The sequence below is a fragment of the Hyla sarda genome, chromosome 1 (assembly GCF_029499605.1).
Source record: "Hyla sarda isolate aHylSar1 chromosome 1, aHylSar1.hap1, whole genome shotgun sequence".
Taxonomy (NCBI): Eukaryota; Metazoa; Chordata; class Amphibia; order Anura; family Hylidae; genus Hyla; species Hyla sarda.
The window spans coordinates 404,871,214-404,891,526 of NC_079189.1; the positions used below are offsets into that span (position 1 = coordinate 404,871,214).

Here is a 20,313-nt window from a genome sequence, read left to right on the forward strand (position 1 = left end):
TTTTCTCTCTTCAATTTTGACGCCATATGGTCTCCCTGCTGCCACATTCAGATGCTTTGATGCAGTAATTCTAATAGTGTTGCCTGTAATCTGCATGTCATACTGAATAACAGTATTATTTCACATATATAATACAGTACACTCCCTGTGCGTGTTAGAACAAAGCAAACTGTTCTACACCCCTATTGAGGCTCTCTGTAGGCCAGCAATAGGCGTTTCTAATACAATTCGGACCAAACAGATTATTTTGGAAAATTCGGCGAATCGGCCAAATCGAATTTTTCAAAAGTTTGCTCATCTCTACTTGACATGTCAGTACAACATGCAAAATGTTCTTTAAAAGACACAAGTAGAAATTGGGTCAATATTTGTGTAGTATTTGGAGCTAATTTTTAGCCTGAACCAAGAGTTGAACCAACATAGAGAAAAACTACACAGGAAAGATTTGTAACTTTTTCTGTGTTTTGGACCCACTCCTGGTTTTGGTTAAAATAAACAAATAGTGTATGCTTTTTCCACTTTATATGCATCATTTTAAATGGAAAATACTGTAAAATAGATCTTGTTGGCACAGCAGAAAAATCAGCAACACCGTTTCATAATCCTCTTTTTTTTAAAAACAGTACAAGTGCTTCTTTTACTTCCTTGTTACGTAAGCTGTAAATGAATGGGTTGACAAGTGGGGTAAAGACAGCATAGAACAATGCCATCACCTTATTTAGTGATCCTTGACTAGCAGTGGGCTTAATGTACATTGCAAACATTGTTGAATAGAAAGTGGTAACCACTATAAGGTGTGAAGCGCAGGTAGAAGCTGCTTTCTGCTTTCCTGTAACAGATGGGATTCTCAGAATAGTTTGAAGTATATATCCATAGGACATCAAAGTAAGCAGAACAGAGCTTAGGATGACTGATGATGCACAAATTATAACGGTCAGTTCTTTGAAGTAAGGGTCAGAGCAAGACAGTTTTAGTAAAGGAGCCGATTCACAGAAGAAATGGTTAATAACATTGGCACTGCAAAAATGTAACTGTGATATTTTGATAATAGGAAATGAAGTGGTCAGGAAGCCTAGGACCCAGGATGAAGCTGCTAGGATGAAGCAGACCCTATGACTCATGATGCTTGAGTAGCGCAATGGGTAACACACTGCCAAAAATCGATCAAAGGACATTACTGCAAGTAGAATGGTCTCTGTGGCACCAAGGAAAGTAAAGAAGAAAAGCTGAGTCATGCAACCAGAAAAAGAAATGCTTTTTCTTTCTCTTGGGATGTCCACTATAATTTTAGGAACTGTTACTGAAATGTAACCTAATTCCAAAAAGGATAAATTTCCAAGTAAGAAATACATGGGTTTATGGAGCTGTTGACCAAACCGAATTATGATGATAAGAGATATATTTACAGCGAGAGCAGTGATGTAAATAAGCAAGAAAAACACATACAAAAATGTTTGAAATTGTTGGATATTGGAGAATCCGAGGATAATAAATTCTTTCACATTAGTCTGGTTTGCCATTGTTAGAAGAAAGTTTTCTTGAGCATTAAAACCTTACAGGGACAAATTCAATGCCTCTTGACTCTTAAGGTCAACATATTAAACACTATGCTGGAAATTAGCTTTAAGTGCTCTGAATATGTAATGGGTTGTAATGCACTGATAGAAAGTTCACAATACCAGTGAAATACTGGAAAATCTATATGAGCAGAAGACATCATAATATTATAAGTAGTATTCATGACTGTTTTAATTACATTTAGTCTTGAACTTAAATGTTCACTGTCAGATCCCAAAAAATGGTATATTTTGTTACTGATACAAATTAAAGACCTTTTGTAATATGATTGTTAATTTTTTTTATTATTTAATAAAGAAAACGGCCCCTGAAAAGCCCACCACTAGGGGTCCCCATACCTGCTGGGACACTAACCAGTTCTGCAGCAGTGTCAGGCTTGTCCATGAGTCATGGACAAGAGATGACTAATGAACAAGGCTGCATAAGCAGACAAACCAATCACCTCCCACCACCACAGAGAGGGACTTGCCCCCTTTCCCTGAGAGGATTTCTAACACAGTAAGCTAATAAAAAAGAGGCATTTTTATAATAAATATAGGTGATAGAGTCACAAAAATTAGATGTACATGGTCAGGATTAGGTACTGGGTAACATATTGGGCCTCATTTACTAAGAGTGTTGGGCTTTTACTAGTGGGAAAAGATGTTCCAGACTTGCAGGATTCCTCTCTATTTACTATTGGGAACAGTTGGGAGCATTTTCTGACCAGCTTTTTTCTAGGTGGATATTTTCAGCCATTTATCCACAGGATTTTCTGTGAATTCAATAGTAAATCGGTCAGGTTGTGAAACCACGCCCGTTTTCAGACCAACTACACCCTGTTGGAACAGACCACGCCCCCTTTTTCATCTTTTCACAGTGTAATGTCGGGTTTGTCGGATTTTACAGGCACACACTGTCGCACACTGGCGCAGACTGGCGCAGACATGTCTGTGCCAAAATAACCAGACAAAAACTGGTTGGTTTCAGCTAAGTAAATGAGGCCAAGTATTTTTTTATTTTTTTGTAGGATCAAAACACGTGTAGCCTTAAATTATTTTTTCTGTTTCTGTGGGCGAGATGTCTAATAGAAGTATCTCCCAATATGTGAAATAGAAGGTGACATGTCTGTTTGCACAAAACAACTAGGTTTTATATAAAGCATAAAGATTACTGTTTAATACAGACTAAAACACATGCAGTATGAATAAGAGGCTCAGTTTAAAGTTCATAGATATAACCCCAAAGGGATACCTATAAAAATAGTTTCTATTGTGCTTTATCTGTGTAATTTGAGTATGGTCTAGAGTTTCTTAATGAAAAAAATTATAAAATAAAAAAAAAAACTGTCTTATTTTTGAAAATCATAAAACTTTATTTCTAAAACATTGGGTTCAATAAGCCACATTTCACACAAGTTTAACTTTCGGTTTAGACGAGGCGTTCAACTTTGAACACCGCGTCTAAAGGGTTAATAGCGCGCGGCACCGCGATCGCTGCCGCACGCTATTAACCCTGGGTCCCGGCATCAGATACATGCCAGGACTGACCTGATATGACGCGGGGTCACCGCGTGACCCCGCGTTATATCGCAGGAGCCGGCCAAGGACGGAAATATACGTCCTTGATCGTTAAGGGGTTAAAGAAAATTTCCTGCCAAATAAAAATTATCCACACATAACCAATATATCAGTATATAAAATAAATCAGTATATAAAAATTAGCAATTCACATACATGAGCTATGGAAGACATAAGTGATAAAATTATGCAAGTTCAAACAATAGTGAAATGGTTCAGCCTCATCTGGCTATATCCAGAATCCAGATACATGATATCAGATGCTTTGCTATGGAAAATAGAGGAGGAAACAATTACTGTCCCTAGATGCAGACTCTAATAGGCCTTGCATAGGCCTTGCATTGTTTCTGCAGGAAAGAAAGGTTGAAAGTTGGGTAACAACACTGAAAGACAGGACTCTTGCAGTAGCCTACCCTAGTTGCTTTGACACACCCTCATAGACGTACTACCTATGTGTTTAAATTTGCATTAGGGAAAAAGTGAAAAATGGGAACATAGAAAGCTCAAAGCTGCACTACAATAGCAGAGTGAAACTAGGAGTACAAAAATGTGGCAAAACCATGTGGAAGGTCAAATAAAGTATTTTTTAAACTTGTAATATTTAACTTTGAGTGGTGGTTGGAGCCATATTTAACTAAGTGTGACACTCTGGTTATACCATCCAAAAATAAAGATGTTATACAAAAATGGAAAACAATGGAAATTTCCCAGAAACAGCACCATACCTGTCCTAATGTTGTGTGCGGTATTAAAACTTGGCTCTACTTACTTCAAAGAAAACTGAACTGCTATATCACACACAAACAGTTTACTTTTAGAAACAGGCTCCATTTTTCTAATTCTTAACAACTCTTTTATTGTTTGCCTTGAAGTCATAATTAGCAGTTATATTACCATTCATACATTGTACACATTGCCCGGTAATGATGGGACACCCAGTCTCCCTTTCACGTTCTGAATACAGTTCCTACTGCTTAGTATTTCACTCTTGTAATGTTAGGTTAATGGCTTACATTTCAGTCTATGGGAGAATTTGACAATACTCTTTCTGAGGTGGTGAGGGGTATTTTTTATGCTTGGCACCCATTTTTTTTTTTATCTGACTATATGAAAGGTTCTTAGCTTTTTTGTTTTTTGTAATATGAAGTGTATGTGTATATTTGTAGTATGATATATATATATATATATATATATATATATATACATTTTTTTTTAATCTTTTAACAATGTTACAAAAAAAAACACTGAGCAAAATATTGGCCAAATTATTGACTCAAAATACTATCTGTGAACAAAGCCTAGGTAGCAAGTATTTTTATTATGTATTCAATAGATGCTCATATGTATTCATGTGAATATTGTGTGATGTTGACCTGCCAGGTCAATAATACCCCTGTCACCTTTAGAAATGCCTTATCTGTGTAATTTTAATAATAATAATGTTGTTTATTTATTTCATTGATCCTGTCGGAAATTGGTTACTGTTAGTGTTGTTTCAGTTTTTCCTAAGAAGTCAGTGGGAAAAAATTCCAAATAAGAGCATTTTTAGTATTTGCTATAAAGATTTTAAAAAAAATTATGTAGTAAAACAAAGCAAAAACTATATAAATTGCTTATTCTTATAACTGTAATCAACAGAAGAATAAAGATAATGGCCCAGATTCACTAATGTTGTAGGGTTTTATACTGCCGTTTTTTTCACCAGATTTATTAATTTGTCATATCTTGGGATAATGTAGGGTTTAAACAAATAATTAACAGAAAAAATTATAAGACAAAAAAAAAGTAATTTTCCTTACCTACACAATTCTGTTGGATTTCTCTGATCACTTTAAGATTTGTAAATAAACAACCCAGCATTTTTTCTGTACATTTTTATTATAAATCTTTAAGTTGCAAATTATGTGGGTTTCTTCCTGTAAAGTTTTGTTAATTTGCTAAAAGTGTGAAAAATGAAAATATGTCACAAAAGCCAACACTAAACTGTTAAGATGGGATAAGTGAATCTGGGCTAATATGCCAATGTTACCATAAAGTGTACAGCATAAAAACAAAACCACTCAATATTTGCTAAATTAGTTTTTGTTTTCATTTTCACCACTCAAAGATAAAAGTAAATTTATGGTAAAATGACAATTAATTAGGCAGGAAACATGCACCGATATGGATCTGTAAATGGAAAAATTGAGTTATGTATCTTAGAAGGTGGGGAAAAAATTTATGCAAAAATAGAAACATAGAATGTGTCGGCAGATAAGAAACATTTGGCCCATCTAGTCTGCCCAATAATCTGAATTCTATCAATAGTCCCTGGCCCTATCTTATATGAAGGATAGCCTTATGCTTATCCCTATCTTGTATGAAGGATAGCCTTATGCTTATCCCTATCTTGTATGAAGGATAGCCTTATGCTTCATATGTTTAAACTCCGTCACTGTATTTGCAGCGACCACTTCTGCAAGAAGGCTATTCCATGCATCCACTACTCTCTCAGTAAAGTAATACTTCCTGATATTACTGCAGAAACCTTTGCCCCTCTAGTATAAAACTATGTGCTCTTGTAGTAGTTTTTCTTCTTTTAAATATGCTCTCCTCCTTTACTGTGTTGATTCCCTTTATGTATTTACAGTATTTGCTGGTTGTTAAGTTTATCCTACAGAACATATTTACAATATTGACATACATAATAAATTAATCTAATAAGCCGCGTTGACTGACATTACCTTTCAGCAAATGTATATTTGACCATATAAATTATGATTTAAAAATATGTCACAACAAGAAACATAAGTGTATTGGAAAAGAAGTTACTTGACAGAGGTAAGGAATCAGCTTCAATTGATTTCTTAAGAGTTAAGTTGTGCCAATATGTAAAGTTTACTTTCAGATAAATCAGTATCAGCATCCTATTTTATATAAAACATTCTTTATATTAATACAATCTTCCACAAAAAAAATAAAAAAACGCTCCTGAGATGCTGAACCAGAAGGATTTTGACTTATAGTTAGGCATGTTCTGCATTACTCATTGGTGTTCATCTATAACTTATATTCTCTCTCAGTTATTGCTTCTCAGGAGAGTTGCCTAAGAGTAAAGATTTCCTTTGCTGAAAGAGAAATACTAAAGTTTTTAGTCTAGTGGGATTGTACTTGTTTTACTTAACTTCGTAATCACAGTTGTGATACTTAGTTAACTTTATGATACTTTAGAAAGTGAAGAAATCTTTACAGTACATTTGGAACTTAAAAAGAATGTGGAAAATAGAGTTATGCTACGTTCAAATTTGCATATTCCAGCAATAGGACCATTCCGAAATGTGCTGTTTCCATAAACAATTTTTTTTAAAGTATCATTTTTATCCCTTCTGATACATAAAACATTACAAGTATAAAAATGTTTTATAAGTTTAAGGCATAGAGGAAGGTCGGGGCGGCACCACTGCTAAGCATCACTGTGCAAACGTTTGAACGCCATGTAGAGGACTTCAGGTAGTCTGGACAAGGTCATGGGGTGCATAAAACATGAAAAAAAAACAATGCCTTAGTATACAAAATAGTAGAAAAATGTTTAGCACTCACCATAAAAAATGACTTTTATTGAACCTTCATTAAACTTTGCCAGCCTCCGGCATCGGAAGGGAGAGTAAAACGCACAGCTGAAGCTAAGCAGAGTGATGGCAGCAAGCCTTGTTTTGCGGTCCTCCCGCTTCCTCTGGCCGTGGGTTTCCTGTAACCACTAGACTTGTGCACTAGAAAAATTTTCGTTTAATTTCGTTTCATTTTTTCGTTTTGGAAAAAAATTTCGGTTCGGCAATATTTTCGGTTTAGATTTTTCGGATACATTCGGTATTCGGGTATTCGGGTTGTTTTTTCGGATACATTCGGTATTCGGGTACATTCGGTAAATCTTTTTAGTCTTTTTTTGGACTTTAGCGATCCTAATAAATTATGGAGATACCTTTTTTATTAAAATTTCGCAGGGTATCACAAAAAAATCATAATAAAAAAGATACAGTGGTGATGGAAAAAATTGTATCTAACGAAATGTATCTTTTTTATTATGAAATGTTTATTCATTTTTAAACAGGGATCAATTTATGTGAGCGGGTAAAGCACTAAAAATGTAGCCGACAATAATGAAAATGTAGTGTGTGCGTGTTTTTCACTTTTTTTAAAAACATTTTTTAGGTAGTACTACTACTCCCAGCATGGAACACACTCTTCCATGATGGGAGTAGTAGTTACCTGTACTAATTGACAGATCGCAGGGGTCCCTTGCGATCCTCTTGTATAATGTATAGATGCGGCTGGCTGCGCTTCTATGGTCCCCTGCACTCACGTATATATACACATATTCATATTTCCCGCAGAGCTGTGATTGGCCAGATGGTTCCAGCCAATCACAGCTCTCTGTGAGAAATAGCAATATGTGTATATATACGGCCGTGCAGGGGTCCATAGGAGAGCGGCCGCCGCATTCATACATTATACTGGAGGATCGCAGCGGCTGTCGGGAGTGATACCCGCAGTGATCTTTCCTTTACTACAAGTACTACCACTCCCAACATGGAGTACACTCTGCTCCATGCTGGGAGCTGTAGTACCTGCATTAATAGACAGATCGCAGCGGGTGTCAGAAGATACACTGGCTGCCATATGTCTATTAATGCAGGAACTACAGCTCCCAGCATGGAGCAGAGTGTGCTCCATGTTGGGAGTATTAGTACCTGCAGTAAGGGACAGATCCCAGCGGATGTCACTCCTCCTGACACCCGCTGCGATCGTCCTTATGTGAATGTCGGGATCAGCTGTTCTCAGGGCTACAGAGCCGGGAGAACAGCTGACGCTGAGCCGTAGGTATACATCGTATATCTACTGCCCAGCAAGAACTTACAGTGAGCCTGCAATGTGTATACAGTATACACATTGCTGGCTCACTTAACCCCTTGCTGAGCTGTGCGCTATGCGCAAGCCCAGCAAGGGAAGAGTTAACTTACACTGCTGGACAGTGTAGGTTAACCCTTTGGGCGGTATACACTTTATACAGCTATCTATAGATAGCTGTATACAGTGTATACAGAAGACGAAGTCCAGCTTACTTCCCTCGAGTCCCGGGCCGGGTTCGTGTAGCTCCGCCCCCTAGTGATGACGTCATTAGGGGCGGAGCTACAGAAGGGAACAAGGCTAATTAATCTGAAGCTCTGTTCACATTGTACATTTTGTATAATGTGAACAGACCCTTCTGGCAGTGTCTACCCAGACAGGGAGACTCCAGCTGTTGCTAAACTACAACTCCCAGCATGCCCAGACAGCCAAAGGCTGTCTGGGCATGCTGGGAGTTGTAGTTTTGCACCAATTGGTGGCTCCCTGTTTGGGTAGACATTGCATCATGGGTGCTCTCCCAAGTGGACAGCGCCAAAAATGTCATAACCAATTTTTTGTGTTTTTTTTTTCTTCTCTTTTCAGATCCGTGTATGCAGAGGATTACTGCGGATTCGATGGATTACGGCGGATTATTTATTTTTTCCTTTAATAAAATGGTTAACGAGGGCTGTGGGGGAGTGTTTTTTTAAATAAAATAATTTTTCCAATGTGTTGTGTTTTTTTTTATTTTTATTGAATTTTCAGGGTTAGTAGCGGAAGCTGTCTTATTGACGGAATCCATTACTAGGCCAGGGCTTAGTGCTAGCCCCCAAAACAGCTAGCACTAACCCCCAATTATTACCCCGGTACCCACCGCCACAGGAGTTTCGGGAAGAGCCGGTACCAACAGGCCCGGAGCGTCAAAAATGGCGCTCCTGGACCTAGGCGGTAACAGGCTGGCGTTATTTAGGCTGGAGAGGGCCAGTAACAATGGTCCTCGCCCACCCTGGTAACGTCAGGCTGTTGCTGTTTGGTTGGTATTGTGCTGAGAATGAAAATACGGGGAACCCTATGCGTTTTTTTTTTAAATTTAAATAAAAAAAAAAACGCATAGGGTTCCCCGTATTTTCATTCTCAGCACAATACCAACCAAACAGCAACAGCCTGACGTTACCAGGGTGGGCGAGGACCATTGTTACTGGCCCTCCCCAGCCTAAATAACGCCAGCCTGTTACTGCCTAGGTCCAGGAGCGCCATTTTTGACGCTCCGGGCCTGTTGGTACCGGCTCTTCCCGGCACCCCTGTGGCGGTGGGTACCGGGGTAATAATTGGGGGTTAGCGCTAGCTGTTTTGGGGCTAGCACTAAGCCCTGGCCTAGTAATGGATTCCGTCAATAAGACAGCTTCCACTACTAACCCTGAAAATTCAATAAAAAAAAAAAAAAAAAACACAACACATTGGAAAAATTATTTTATTTAAAAAAACACTCCCCCACAGCCCTCGTTAACCATTTTATTAAAGGAAAAAATAAAATAATCCGCTGTAATCCATCGAATCCGCAGTAATCCTCTGCATACACGGATCTGAAACGAGAAGAAAAAAACACAAAAAATTGGTTATGACATTTTTGGCGCTGTCCGCTGGGGAGAGCACCCATGATGCAATGTCTACCCAAACAGGGAGCCACCAATTGGTGCAAAACTACAACTCCCAGCATGCCCAGACAGCCTTTGGCTGTCTGGGCATGCTGGGAGTTGTAGTTTAGCAACAGCTGGAGTCTCCCTGTCTGGGTAGACACTGCCAGGAGGGTCTGTTCACATTATACAAAACGTACAATGTGAACAGAGCTTCAGATTAACTAGCCTTGTTCCCTTCTGTAGCTCCGCCCCCCAATGGCGTCATCACTAGGGGGCGGAGCTACACGAACCCGGCCCGGGACTCGAGGGAAGTAAGCTGGACTTCGTCTTCTGTATACACTGTATACAGCTATCTATAGATAGCTGTATATAGTGTATACAGCCCAAAGGGTTAACCTACACTGTCCAGCAGTGTAAGTTAACTCTTCCCTTGCTGGGCTTGCGCATAGCGCACAGCTCAGCAAGGGGTTAAGTGATCCAGCAATGTGTATACTGTATACACATTGCAGGCTCACTGTAAGTTCTTGCTGGGCAGTAGATATACGATGTATACCTACGGCTCAGCGTCAGCTGTTCTCCCGGCTCTGTAGCCCTGAGAACAGCTGATCCCGACATTCACATAAGGACGATCGCAGCGGGTGTCAGGAGGAGTGACATCCGCTGGGATCTGTCCCTTACTGCAGGTACTAATACTCCCAACATGGAGCACACTCTGCTCCATGCTGGGAGCTGTAGTACCTGCATTAATAGACATATGGCAGCCAGTGTAACTTCTGACACCCGCTGCGATCTGTCTATTAATGCAGGTACTACAGTTCCCAGCATGGAGCAGAGTGTACTCCATGTTGCGAGTGGTAGTACTTGTAGTAAAGGGAAGATCACTGCGGGTATCACTCCCGACAGCCGCTGCGATCCTCCAGTATAATGTATGAATGCGGCGGCCGCTCTTCTATGGTCCCCTGCACTGCCGTATATATACACATATTCCTATTTCTCACAGAGAGCTGTGATTGGCTGGAACCATCTGGCCAATCACAGCTCTGCGGGAAATATGAATATGTGTATATATACGTGAGTGCAGGGGACCATAGAAGAGCAGCCAGCCGCATCTATACATTATACAAGAGGATCGCAAGGGACCCCTGCGATCTGTCAATTAGTACAGGTAACTACTACTCCCATCATGGAAGAGTGTGTTCCATGCTGGGAGTAGTAGTACTACCTAAAAAATGTTTAAAAAAAAAAGTGAAAATACGCACACACTACATTTTTACTATTGTCAGCTACATTTTTAGTGCTTTACCCGCTCACATAAATTGATCCCTGTTTAAAAATGAATAAACATTTCATAATAAAAATGATACATTTCATTAGATACAATTTTTCCATCACCACTGTATCTTTTTTATTATGATTTTTTTATGATACCCTACGAAATTTTAATAAAAAAGGTATCTCCATAATTTTTTAGGATCGCTAAAGTCCAAAAAAAGAATAAAAAGATTTACCGAATGTACCCGAATACCGAATGTATCCGAAAAATCTAACTATCTGTATCCTTTTTATAATCTTTGTTATCAGAACGAATTCTTCACGTTCGTTTACGGATAACGAATGCATTCGTTATGGTCGGGAAGTAACGAATGTATTCGTTACTTTACTATTCGTATTATCGTGGCTATTCGGGAATGTTCAAAATATGTTTTCGTGCATTCGGATCGGTCCGAATGCACGAAAACGGTAAAATTCGGTAATTTAGACATTCGTGCCGAACCGAATTGCACATGTCTAGTAACCACCAGTCACTCATTCTTGATTTGCTATCTCCACCCTTACGTCAAGAAATTCTATGGCATCACTCCAAAAAACAGAGGTAAATCTCTTATTATTTAGATACTCCGCAAACAGGTTAAATTGGGCCTCAGTCCCTGCCCATATGACAAATATGTCATCCAGATAGCGAGAGATAGAAGAGAGACTTGTGAATGTTTTTTTTTTCTGAAAATATTTATTTCTTTTCCAAACCTGACAAATATAGATTAGCAAATAAGCGCACCATCGTCGTGCCCATTGCCGTCCCAGAGACTTGCCAATACCATCTCTTGCCAAATGTAAAAGCATTATGGGATAATATAAACTCCAGAAATTCACAGATTTCTTGCGCATGTCTGGTGTCGAGAGAGTTAAAATGGGTGTTAGAGGAGGTCATGTTAACCCCTTAAAGGGGTACCCAGGCCCTAAGACATCTTATCCTTTGGATAGGGGATAAGATGTCTGACCACGGGGGTCCCACCACTGGGGACCCCCGCAATCTTGCATGCGGCACTCACCTCTTTGAGCTACACACCGCACTGCCAGCTCACAAACTGCCGGGTGCTGACCACGGGACCGGAGTATTGTGACATCATGTCTCCTCCACCCAGTGATGTCACCCCCTGCCCCTGCTATGCAAGTCTATGGGAGGGGACCCCTGTGGTCAGACATCTTATCCCCTATCCTTTGGACAGGGGATAAGATGTCTTAGGGCCGGAGTACCCCTTTAAGGACAAAGCCCATTGTGACCTTAAAGGGGTTGTCCATAATAAGGTGATTTTAGTACGTACCTGGCAGACAGTAATGGACAGGCTTAGGAAGGATCTGCGCTGGTCTTTGGGCTAAATGGCTATGTTGTGAGATTACCATAATACTGTGGCTAGCTGTTTGTGAACCAGTATTTCCTGTTTGACTTTTTTTTTTTACTACAAATCCCACAATTCCATCTTCCTCCCTCCCACACAACAGCCACGCCACCCAATGAAACATAAATGAGCTGCATCCATTCAAATCAGTGTGGTTTTTAATCAGGGTGCCTACAGCTGTTGCATTAGTTGCAGATTGATCCCTCCACCCATTGAAGCAGACAGGCTCCCTATCATCAGCTGACTAGTGAGTCAGGTCTCAGCCACATTGCAAGCTTGGAAAAATCTGAGACAACAGTCATTTTGTATGCTGGTAAAAATAAATATTGGAGTTAAAATCACAGAAGAATTGTGATAAAACCGTCACACAGAGGTACAGACACTATATTACGAACTACACTACCTCCACAGCCCCTGTAGCATAGTCAAATAAAAAAAAATTCTGGAATACCCCTTTAACTTGCTATCTATCAGCAGGCACCCCGTGCAAATGCCCAGGGGGGTCATTGCGATTTGCGCCGATTCCGGGTCATTACGGGTCTATGGTGACCCGGAATAGAAGGGGGATCGCGGGTGGCTAAGACACCCACGATCCCCCTAAAGCGATAGGAGTGAGGTGGCACGGGTGCCACCCCTCCTATCCCTGCTATTGGTGTTCTAGACGTGACCACCAATAGCAGATCTGGGGTGGGGGGGTTTACTTTAGTTTTCCCCGTCCTGCCCTCCCACAATAGGCGGGGCAGAACGGGGAAAACGAAGAGGAGCGGCGCCGGCGTTCACTTACCCGTCCGGAGGCTGTGGAGCGACAGCGATCGGTGGGCGGCGACGGAGATCTGCGGCTGCGTGCGGCAGAAGAGGACGGCTCCCTGGATGCGACGGAAGCCGGTGAGTAGTTGCCTAGCAACTATAGTGGTCTCTAGACTGTAGCCCTCCAGATGTTGCAAAACTACAACTCCCAGCATGCCCAGACAGCTGTTTGCTGTGTGGGCATGCTAGAATTTGTAGTTTTGCAACAGCTGGAGGTCTTCAGTTTAGAAACCACTGCACAGTGATCTCTATACTGCCCTCTAGATCTTGCAAAACTACAACTCCTAGCATGCCCACACAGATGTTTGCTGTCTGGGCATGCTGGGAGTTGTAGTTTTGCAACATCAGGAGGTCCACAGTTTGGAGATCACTGTTCAGTGGTCTCTAAATTGTAGCACTCCAGATGTTGAAAAACTACAAATTCCAGCATGCCCACACAGAAAACAGCTGTCTCGGCATGCTGGGAGTTGTAGTTGCGTACCTCCAGGTGTTGCATAACTACATCTCCCAGCATGCCCTTCTGTGATCAGTACATGCTGGGAATTGTAGTTTTGCAACAGCTGGAGGCACACTGGTTGGAAAATACTGAGTTAGGTAACAGAACCTAACTGAAGGTTTTCCAACCAGTGTGCCTCCAGCTGTTGCAAAACTACAACTCCCAGCATGTACTGACAGACCATGCATGCTGGGAGTTGTAGTTTTGCAACAGCTGGAGGCACACTGGTTTGAAAATACTGAGTTCGGTAACAGAACCTAACTGAAGGTTTTCCAACCAGTGTGCCTCCAGCTGTTGCAAAACTACAACTCCCAGCATGCACAGTCTGTCAGTACATGCTGCTGGGAGTTGTAGTTTTGAAACAGCTGGAGGTTTGCCCCCCCCCCCCCCCATGTGAACGTACAGGGTACATTCACACGGTTGGGTTTACAGCAAGTTTCCTGCCTTAAGTATGAGCTGCATTAAGTTTTTCGCCACAGCGCAAATTCCTAGCGGGAAACTCACCGTAACCCGCCAGTGTGAATGTACCCTAAAAACACTACACTTGACTAACACCTAATAAAGAGTAAAACACTACATAAACACCCCCTAACACTGCCCCCTCCCCCAATAAAAATGAAAAACGTATTGTACGGCAGTGTTTCCAAAACGGAGCCTCCAGCTGTTGCAAAGCAACAACTCCCAGCATTTCCGGACAGCCACTGACTGTCCAGGCATGCCAGGAGTTTAGCAACAGCTGGGGGCGACCTGTTTGGGAATCACTGGCATAGAATACCCCTATGTCCACCCCTATGCAATCCCTAATTTAGTCCTCAAATGCGCATGGTGCTCTCTCACTTCTGAGCCCTGTCGCATTTCAAGGAAACAGTTTAGGGACACATATGGGGTATCTCCGTACTCGGAAGAACTTGCACTACAAATTTTGGGGGGCTTGTTCTCCTTTTACCCTTTATGAAAAGGAAAAGTTGGGGTCTACACCAGACTGTTAGTGTAAAAAAAATTATTTTTTACACTAACATGCTGGTGTTGCCCTTTACTTTTTATTTTCACAAGAGGTAAAAGGAATAAAAGACCCCCAAAATTTGTAACGCAATTTCTCCTGAGTACAGAAATACCCCATATGTGGTCGCACAACAAGGCTCAGGAGTGAAAGCGCACTATGTACATTTGAGGCCTAAATTGGTGATTTGCACAGGGGTGGCTGATTTTACAGCGGTTCTGACATAAACCCAAAAAAATAAATACCCACATGTGACCCCATTTTGGAAACTGCACCCCTCACGGAATGTAACAAGGGGTACAGTTAGCATTTACGCCCCACAAGTGTCCGACAGATTTTTGGAACAGTGGTACGTGAAAATGAAAAATGTAATTTTTTTGTTTGCACAGCCCACTGTTCCAAAGATCTGTCAAACGCCAGTAGGGTGTAAATGCTCACTGTACCCCTTATTACATTCCGTGAGGGGTGTAGTTTCCAAAATGGGGTCACATGTGGGGGAGTCCACTGTTCTGGCACCATGGGGGGCTTTGTAAATGCACATGGCCCCCGACTTCCATTCCAAACAAATTATCTCTCTAAAAGCTCAATGGCGCTCCTTCTTATCTGAGCGTTGTAGTTCGCTCGCAGTGCACTTGACGTCCAAACATGGGGTATTTCCATACTCAGAAGAAATGGGGTTACAAATTTTGGGGGGCATTTTCTCCTATTACCCTTTGTAAAAAAGTAAAATTTGGGGAGAAACCAGCATTTTAGTGGAAATTTTTTTTTTCATTTACACATCTGACTTTAACAAAAAGTTGTCAAACACCTGTGGGGTGTTAAGGCTCACCGTACCCCTTGTTACGTTCCTTGAAGTGTGTCGATTCCATAATAGTGTGCGATGTGGGGGTTTTGCTGTCCTGGCACCATAGGGGCTTCCTAAATGGGACATGCCCCCTAAAAACCATTTCAGAAAAACTCACTCTCCTAAATCCCATTGTTGCTCCTTCGCTTCTGAGCCCTCTAGTGCTCCCGCCGAACACTTGACATACACATATGAGGTATTTTCTTACTCGAGAGAAATTGGGTTACAAATTTTGAGAGGATTTTTTTCCTTTTACCCCTTGTAAAAATTCATAAACTGGGTCTACAAGAACATGCCAGTGTAAAAAATGAAGATTTTGAATTTTCTCCTTCACTTTGCTGCTATTCCTGTGAACCACCTAAAGGGTTAACACACTTACTGAATGTCATTTTGAATACTTTGAGGGGTGTAGTTTTTATAATGGGGTCATTTGTGGGTATTTCTAACCAGAAGACCCTTCAAATCCACTTCAAACCTGAACTGGTCCCTGAAAAATTCCGATTTTGAAAATTTTGCGAAAAATCCGAAAATTGCTGCTGAACTTTGAAGCCCTCTGATGTTTTCCAAAAGTAAAAACTCATCAATTTTATGATGCAAACATTAAGTAGACATATTGTATATGTGAATCAATATATAATTTATTTGGAATATCCATATTCCTTATAAGCAGAGAGCTTCAAAGTTAGAAAAATGCAACATTTTCAAATTTTTCATGAAATTTTTGAATTTTTCACCAAGAAAGGATGCAAGTATCGACGAAAATTTACCACTATCATAAAGTAGAATATGTCACGAAAAAACTATCTCGGAATCAAATTTATAAGTAAAAGCATCCCAGAGTTATTAATGCTTAAAGTGACAGTGGTCAGATTTGCAAAAAATGCTCCCGTCCTTAGGGTCATAATGGGCTCCGTCCCCAAGGGGTTAAGGACCAGGCCAATTTTATTTTAGCATTTTCATTTTCTCCTCTTCATCTTCTAAAAATCGTAACTCTTTTATGTTTTCACCCACAGATTAATATGAGGGCTTGTTTTTTGTGTGACCAGTTGTCCTGCATAATGATATCACTCATTTTACCATAAAATGTATAGCGCAACCAAAAAAATACTTTTTGTGTGTGGAAATTAAAAAGAAAACCACAATTTTGCTAATTTTGAAAGGTTTTGTTTTCACGCAGTACAATTTATGGTAAAAATGACATGTGCTCTTTAATTTTTGGATCGATAAAATTATAATGATACCCATGATTTTATACTTCTTTAATATTGTTGTCCGTAAAAAAAAAATCGCAAACTTTTTAACCAAATTAGTATGTTTAAAATCCTATTTTGATGACCTATAACTTTTTAGTTTTTTCCGTATAAGCGGCTGTATGATGGCTAATTTTTTGCTCCATGATCTGTAATTTTTATTGATAGCACATTTGTGTATATAAAACTTTTACACATTTTTTTATTCATTTTTTCAATAACATTTGACAAAAAAAGCAGCTATTTTGCTCTTTTTTTAATTTATGTTCACGCCGATCACCGTACAGGATCAATAACATTATATTTTAATAGTTTGGACATTTACACACGCGGCAATACCAAATATATTTAATTATTTTTTTTTATACTTTATGGGGGTAAAATGGGAAAAAAGAACATTTAAAATTTTTATTGAGGGAGGGGATTTTTTACATTTTTTAAAAACTTTTTTAAAACTTTTTTTACTTTTATTTTTACACTTTAATAGTCCCCATAGGGGACTATTTATAGCAATCCTTTGATTGCTAATTCTGTTCAGTGCTATGCTGATCACTGATCAGTGTTATCGGTCATCTTCTGCTCCGGTCTGCTCTATCTCAGATCCTGAAGGGGACCAGGTGGTGTGATACATAGTGTGGATACTGATAATATTTGTATCACTGAAAATTCATCCAGGAATTTGAAAATATACCAATCTTGAATAATGAAGTTAACGAGTTACTCTATATATGCCGGTATTCAGACTTGAAAAATGGAAGTGATCCTTTTTTTATAGGAAACATGCATGAATCTAAAAATCCAGGTCTGGTTTTATACAAAAATCTAAAGGTTTTATCGTGATGTAATGACACGTGACCTTGTATTTGGTTATTTTAACAGCATGTTATATCTGGAACTTAGTCTACGATTAAGCATCTGCCAATGCATCAGACGTTTCTGATCTGTATTGTAACTCCTTGCCAAGTGATAATAAAGCAAGTTTTATCTGCACGTCTTGTGCCGGACATCTTTTTCTTGAATATGGTTTTCTAGGTAGAAGTCTGATGGCAGTTTTATTCAAAATGGTACCTCTTTCCACATGACGTCTTAGTAAAGACTGTAGATGAAAATGGTACCTAGTGGTGGGATCCTCCTTTAACATAGTATAAACCCGAGTGTCATTTAGTTGCCTCAAAGCCTCTTCCTTGTACTGCTCTCTTGTTAATGCAACTATGTTGCCTCCTATATCCGCTTTTGATAAGATGAATTATTTGGGGGAGCGCAACCACCTAAGTGCCCTCTATTCTCTCTGGGGTAAATTGCTCTTTTATGTAGAGTAAACTAGGGCAGTGGTTCTAAACCTTTTTTGCCTGAGTATCCCTTGACAGCTTATTCCCAAAAAATTGTACCCCCACATTTTGTTATAGTATAGTATAGTTCATATGGTTTACTTTCCTCTATAACAGGCCCCAGTTCCTCTCCCTGTATCCCCAGTCCCCTAATTTACAGGTGACGTCTTGTCTAACTGGAGTTTACTTTTCTTTTCTTCACTACCTGGCCTAGACCACCATTATGATTTCTCGTATACAAGACTTCTCCACAGAACCAGCCAAACAAACATTTTAGGCTTCTTTCTACAGTACAATACCCACCTATTTACACAGTAATAGTACCCACATAGTGTCCCCATAAAGTTGTTAGGCCCCCTCTGTGCCCTCAAATATAGTTGTAGGCCCCCATACTGTCTTGCTTTGGTGCTCCATTGCTCCTCTGGTCTGGGGACCTATTACGGCTCATAGCAGTAGGTTCCCAGTCTGCAGGGGCAGTGGAGCAACAAAGCTGATGGTAGTTCTTGCCCACAGCAGGCCAGTACCCGCACTTCCCTTTTGCTGTTCTCCTGCTCGGCTCCTCGTGCAGTGACGTCAGCCTACCATTTCTTTCAAAGTGGTCCAGACCAGTAACCAATGGCTGTGGCTGCCATTACTGATTTTTTTCAAGTACCCCCTGGAGAACTGCTAAGTACACCTGGGGGTACTTGTACCCCAGGTTGGGAACCACATCTTTTTTTCACTAAGGTTGTGAATAAGTCTAAAGTAACTCCTGGTTGAAGGGGAGAACAAAATGTTTAACCCCTTAAAGATGCAGGATGTAAATGCACGTCCTGGTGCATTGGTACGTACATACATGTCCTGTACATGACCGCGAGCACTGCACCCCCCCACCCCCGCGCGTGTCAGGTGTGGCAGGCCCGGCTGCTGTCAGCAGCCAGGGACCCGCCAGTAATGGCGCACATCAGCGATTGCGCTGATGTGTGCTATTAACCCCTCAGATGCCATAATCAATACAGAGCTCAGCATCAGTGGCAGTGCAGTCACTAATAGGGATGATCGGATCGCCCGCAGTGCTGCCGTTGGGATCTGTTCATCCAGAACAGTGGACTGAGGTCACCTCACCTGCCTCTGTCGTCTTCCTCGGGTTTTGTGCTCTGGCTGCGATCGGGCAGACCAGAGCAAAAGATAGCCGATAATACTGATCAGTGCTATGCCCTATGCATAGCATTGTTCAGTATCTGCATTCAAGTGATTGCAATAAGTAGCCCCCAATGGACATAAAAAGTGTAAAAAAAAGTTACAAATAAAAATAAAATAAAATAAAAAATCCCCTCCCCCAATAAAAATTTAAATTTTCCCAATTTCTCCTCAAAAGGTGTAAAAAAAAATTAATGAACATATTTGGTATCGCCACGTGCATAAATGTCCATACTATCAAAATATGTTGTTAATAATCTCGTACGGTGAACGGCGTAAACGTAAGTCCAAAATTGCTGCTATTTTGTCACATTTAGTTAAAAAAAAATTGTTTACTAAAAGTTTTATATATGCAAATGTGGTACCAATAAAAAGTACAGATCACAGTGCTAAAATTAAGCCCCATACCGCCGCTTATACGGATAAATGAAAAGTTATAGGTTGTCAAAATATAGGGATTTTAAATGTACTATTTTGGTTAAAAAGTTAGCGATTTTTTTTGAAGTGGTACAATAATAGAAAAGCATGTAATCATGGGTATCATTTTAATCGCATTGACCCAGAGAATAAAGAAAACATGTAATTTTTACCGTTAATTGTACAGTGTAAAAACAAAACTTTCGGTTTTCTTATAAATTTCCTCACACAAATAGTATTTGTTTGGGTTGCGCCATAGATTTTATGGTAAAATGAGTGATGTTATTACAAAGGACATCTAGTCGTGCAAAAAATAAGCCCTCATACTTGTCTGTGGATAAAAATATTAAAAAGTTATGATTTTTAGAAGGCGGGGAGGAAAAAACGAAAAGGCAAAAATAAAACTGAGTCCTTAACCCCTTAAGGACCAAGCCATTTTACACCTCAGGACCCGGCCTTTTTTTGCACATCTGACCACTGTCACTTTAAACATTAATAACTCTGGAATGCTTTTAGTTATCATTCTGATTCCGAGATTGTTTTTTCGTGACATATTCTACTTTAACATAGTGGTAAAATTTTGTGGTAACTTGCATCCTTTCTTGGTGAAAAATCCCCAAATTTTATGAAAAATTTGAAAATTTTGCATTTTTCGAACTTTGAAGCTCTCTGCTTGT

At 40.0% G+C, this 20,313-nt stretch overlaps 1 protein-coding gene across 1 annotated transcript in view; it reads right to left on the reverse strand.

Annotated features, from left to right (window-relative positions):
- Positions 1–596: 596 nt before the first annotated feature.
- LOC130368900 (olfactory receptor 6B1-like) overlaps positions 597–20,313 on the reverse strand; it is a 28,538-nt gene continuing 8,821 nt past the window's right edge. Inside the window, exons 3-4 of the mRNA XM_056573353.1 lie at positions 2,021–2,081; positions 597–1,552 (exon numbers count right to left, since the gene is read on the reverse strand). Coding sequence (XP_056429328.1) covers positions 597–1,552; positions 2,021–2,081 — 1,017 coding nt within the window. The remainder of the gene's footprint in view (positions 1,553–2,020; positions 2,082–20,313) is intronic.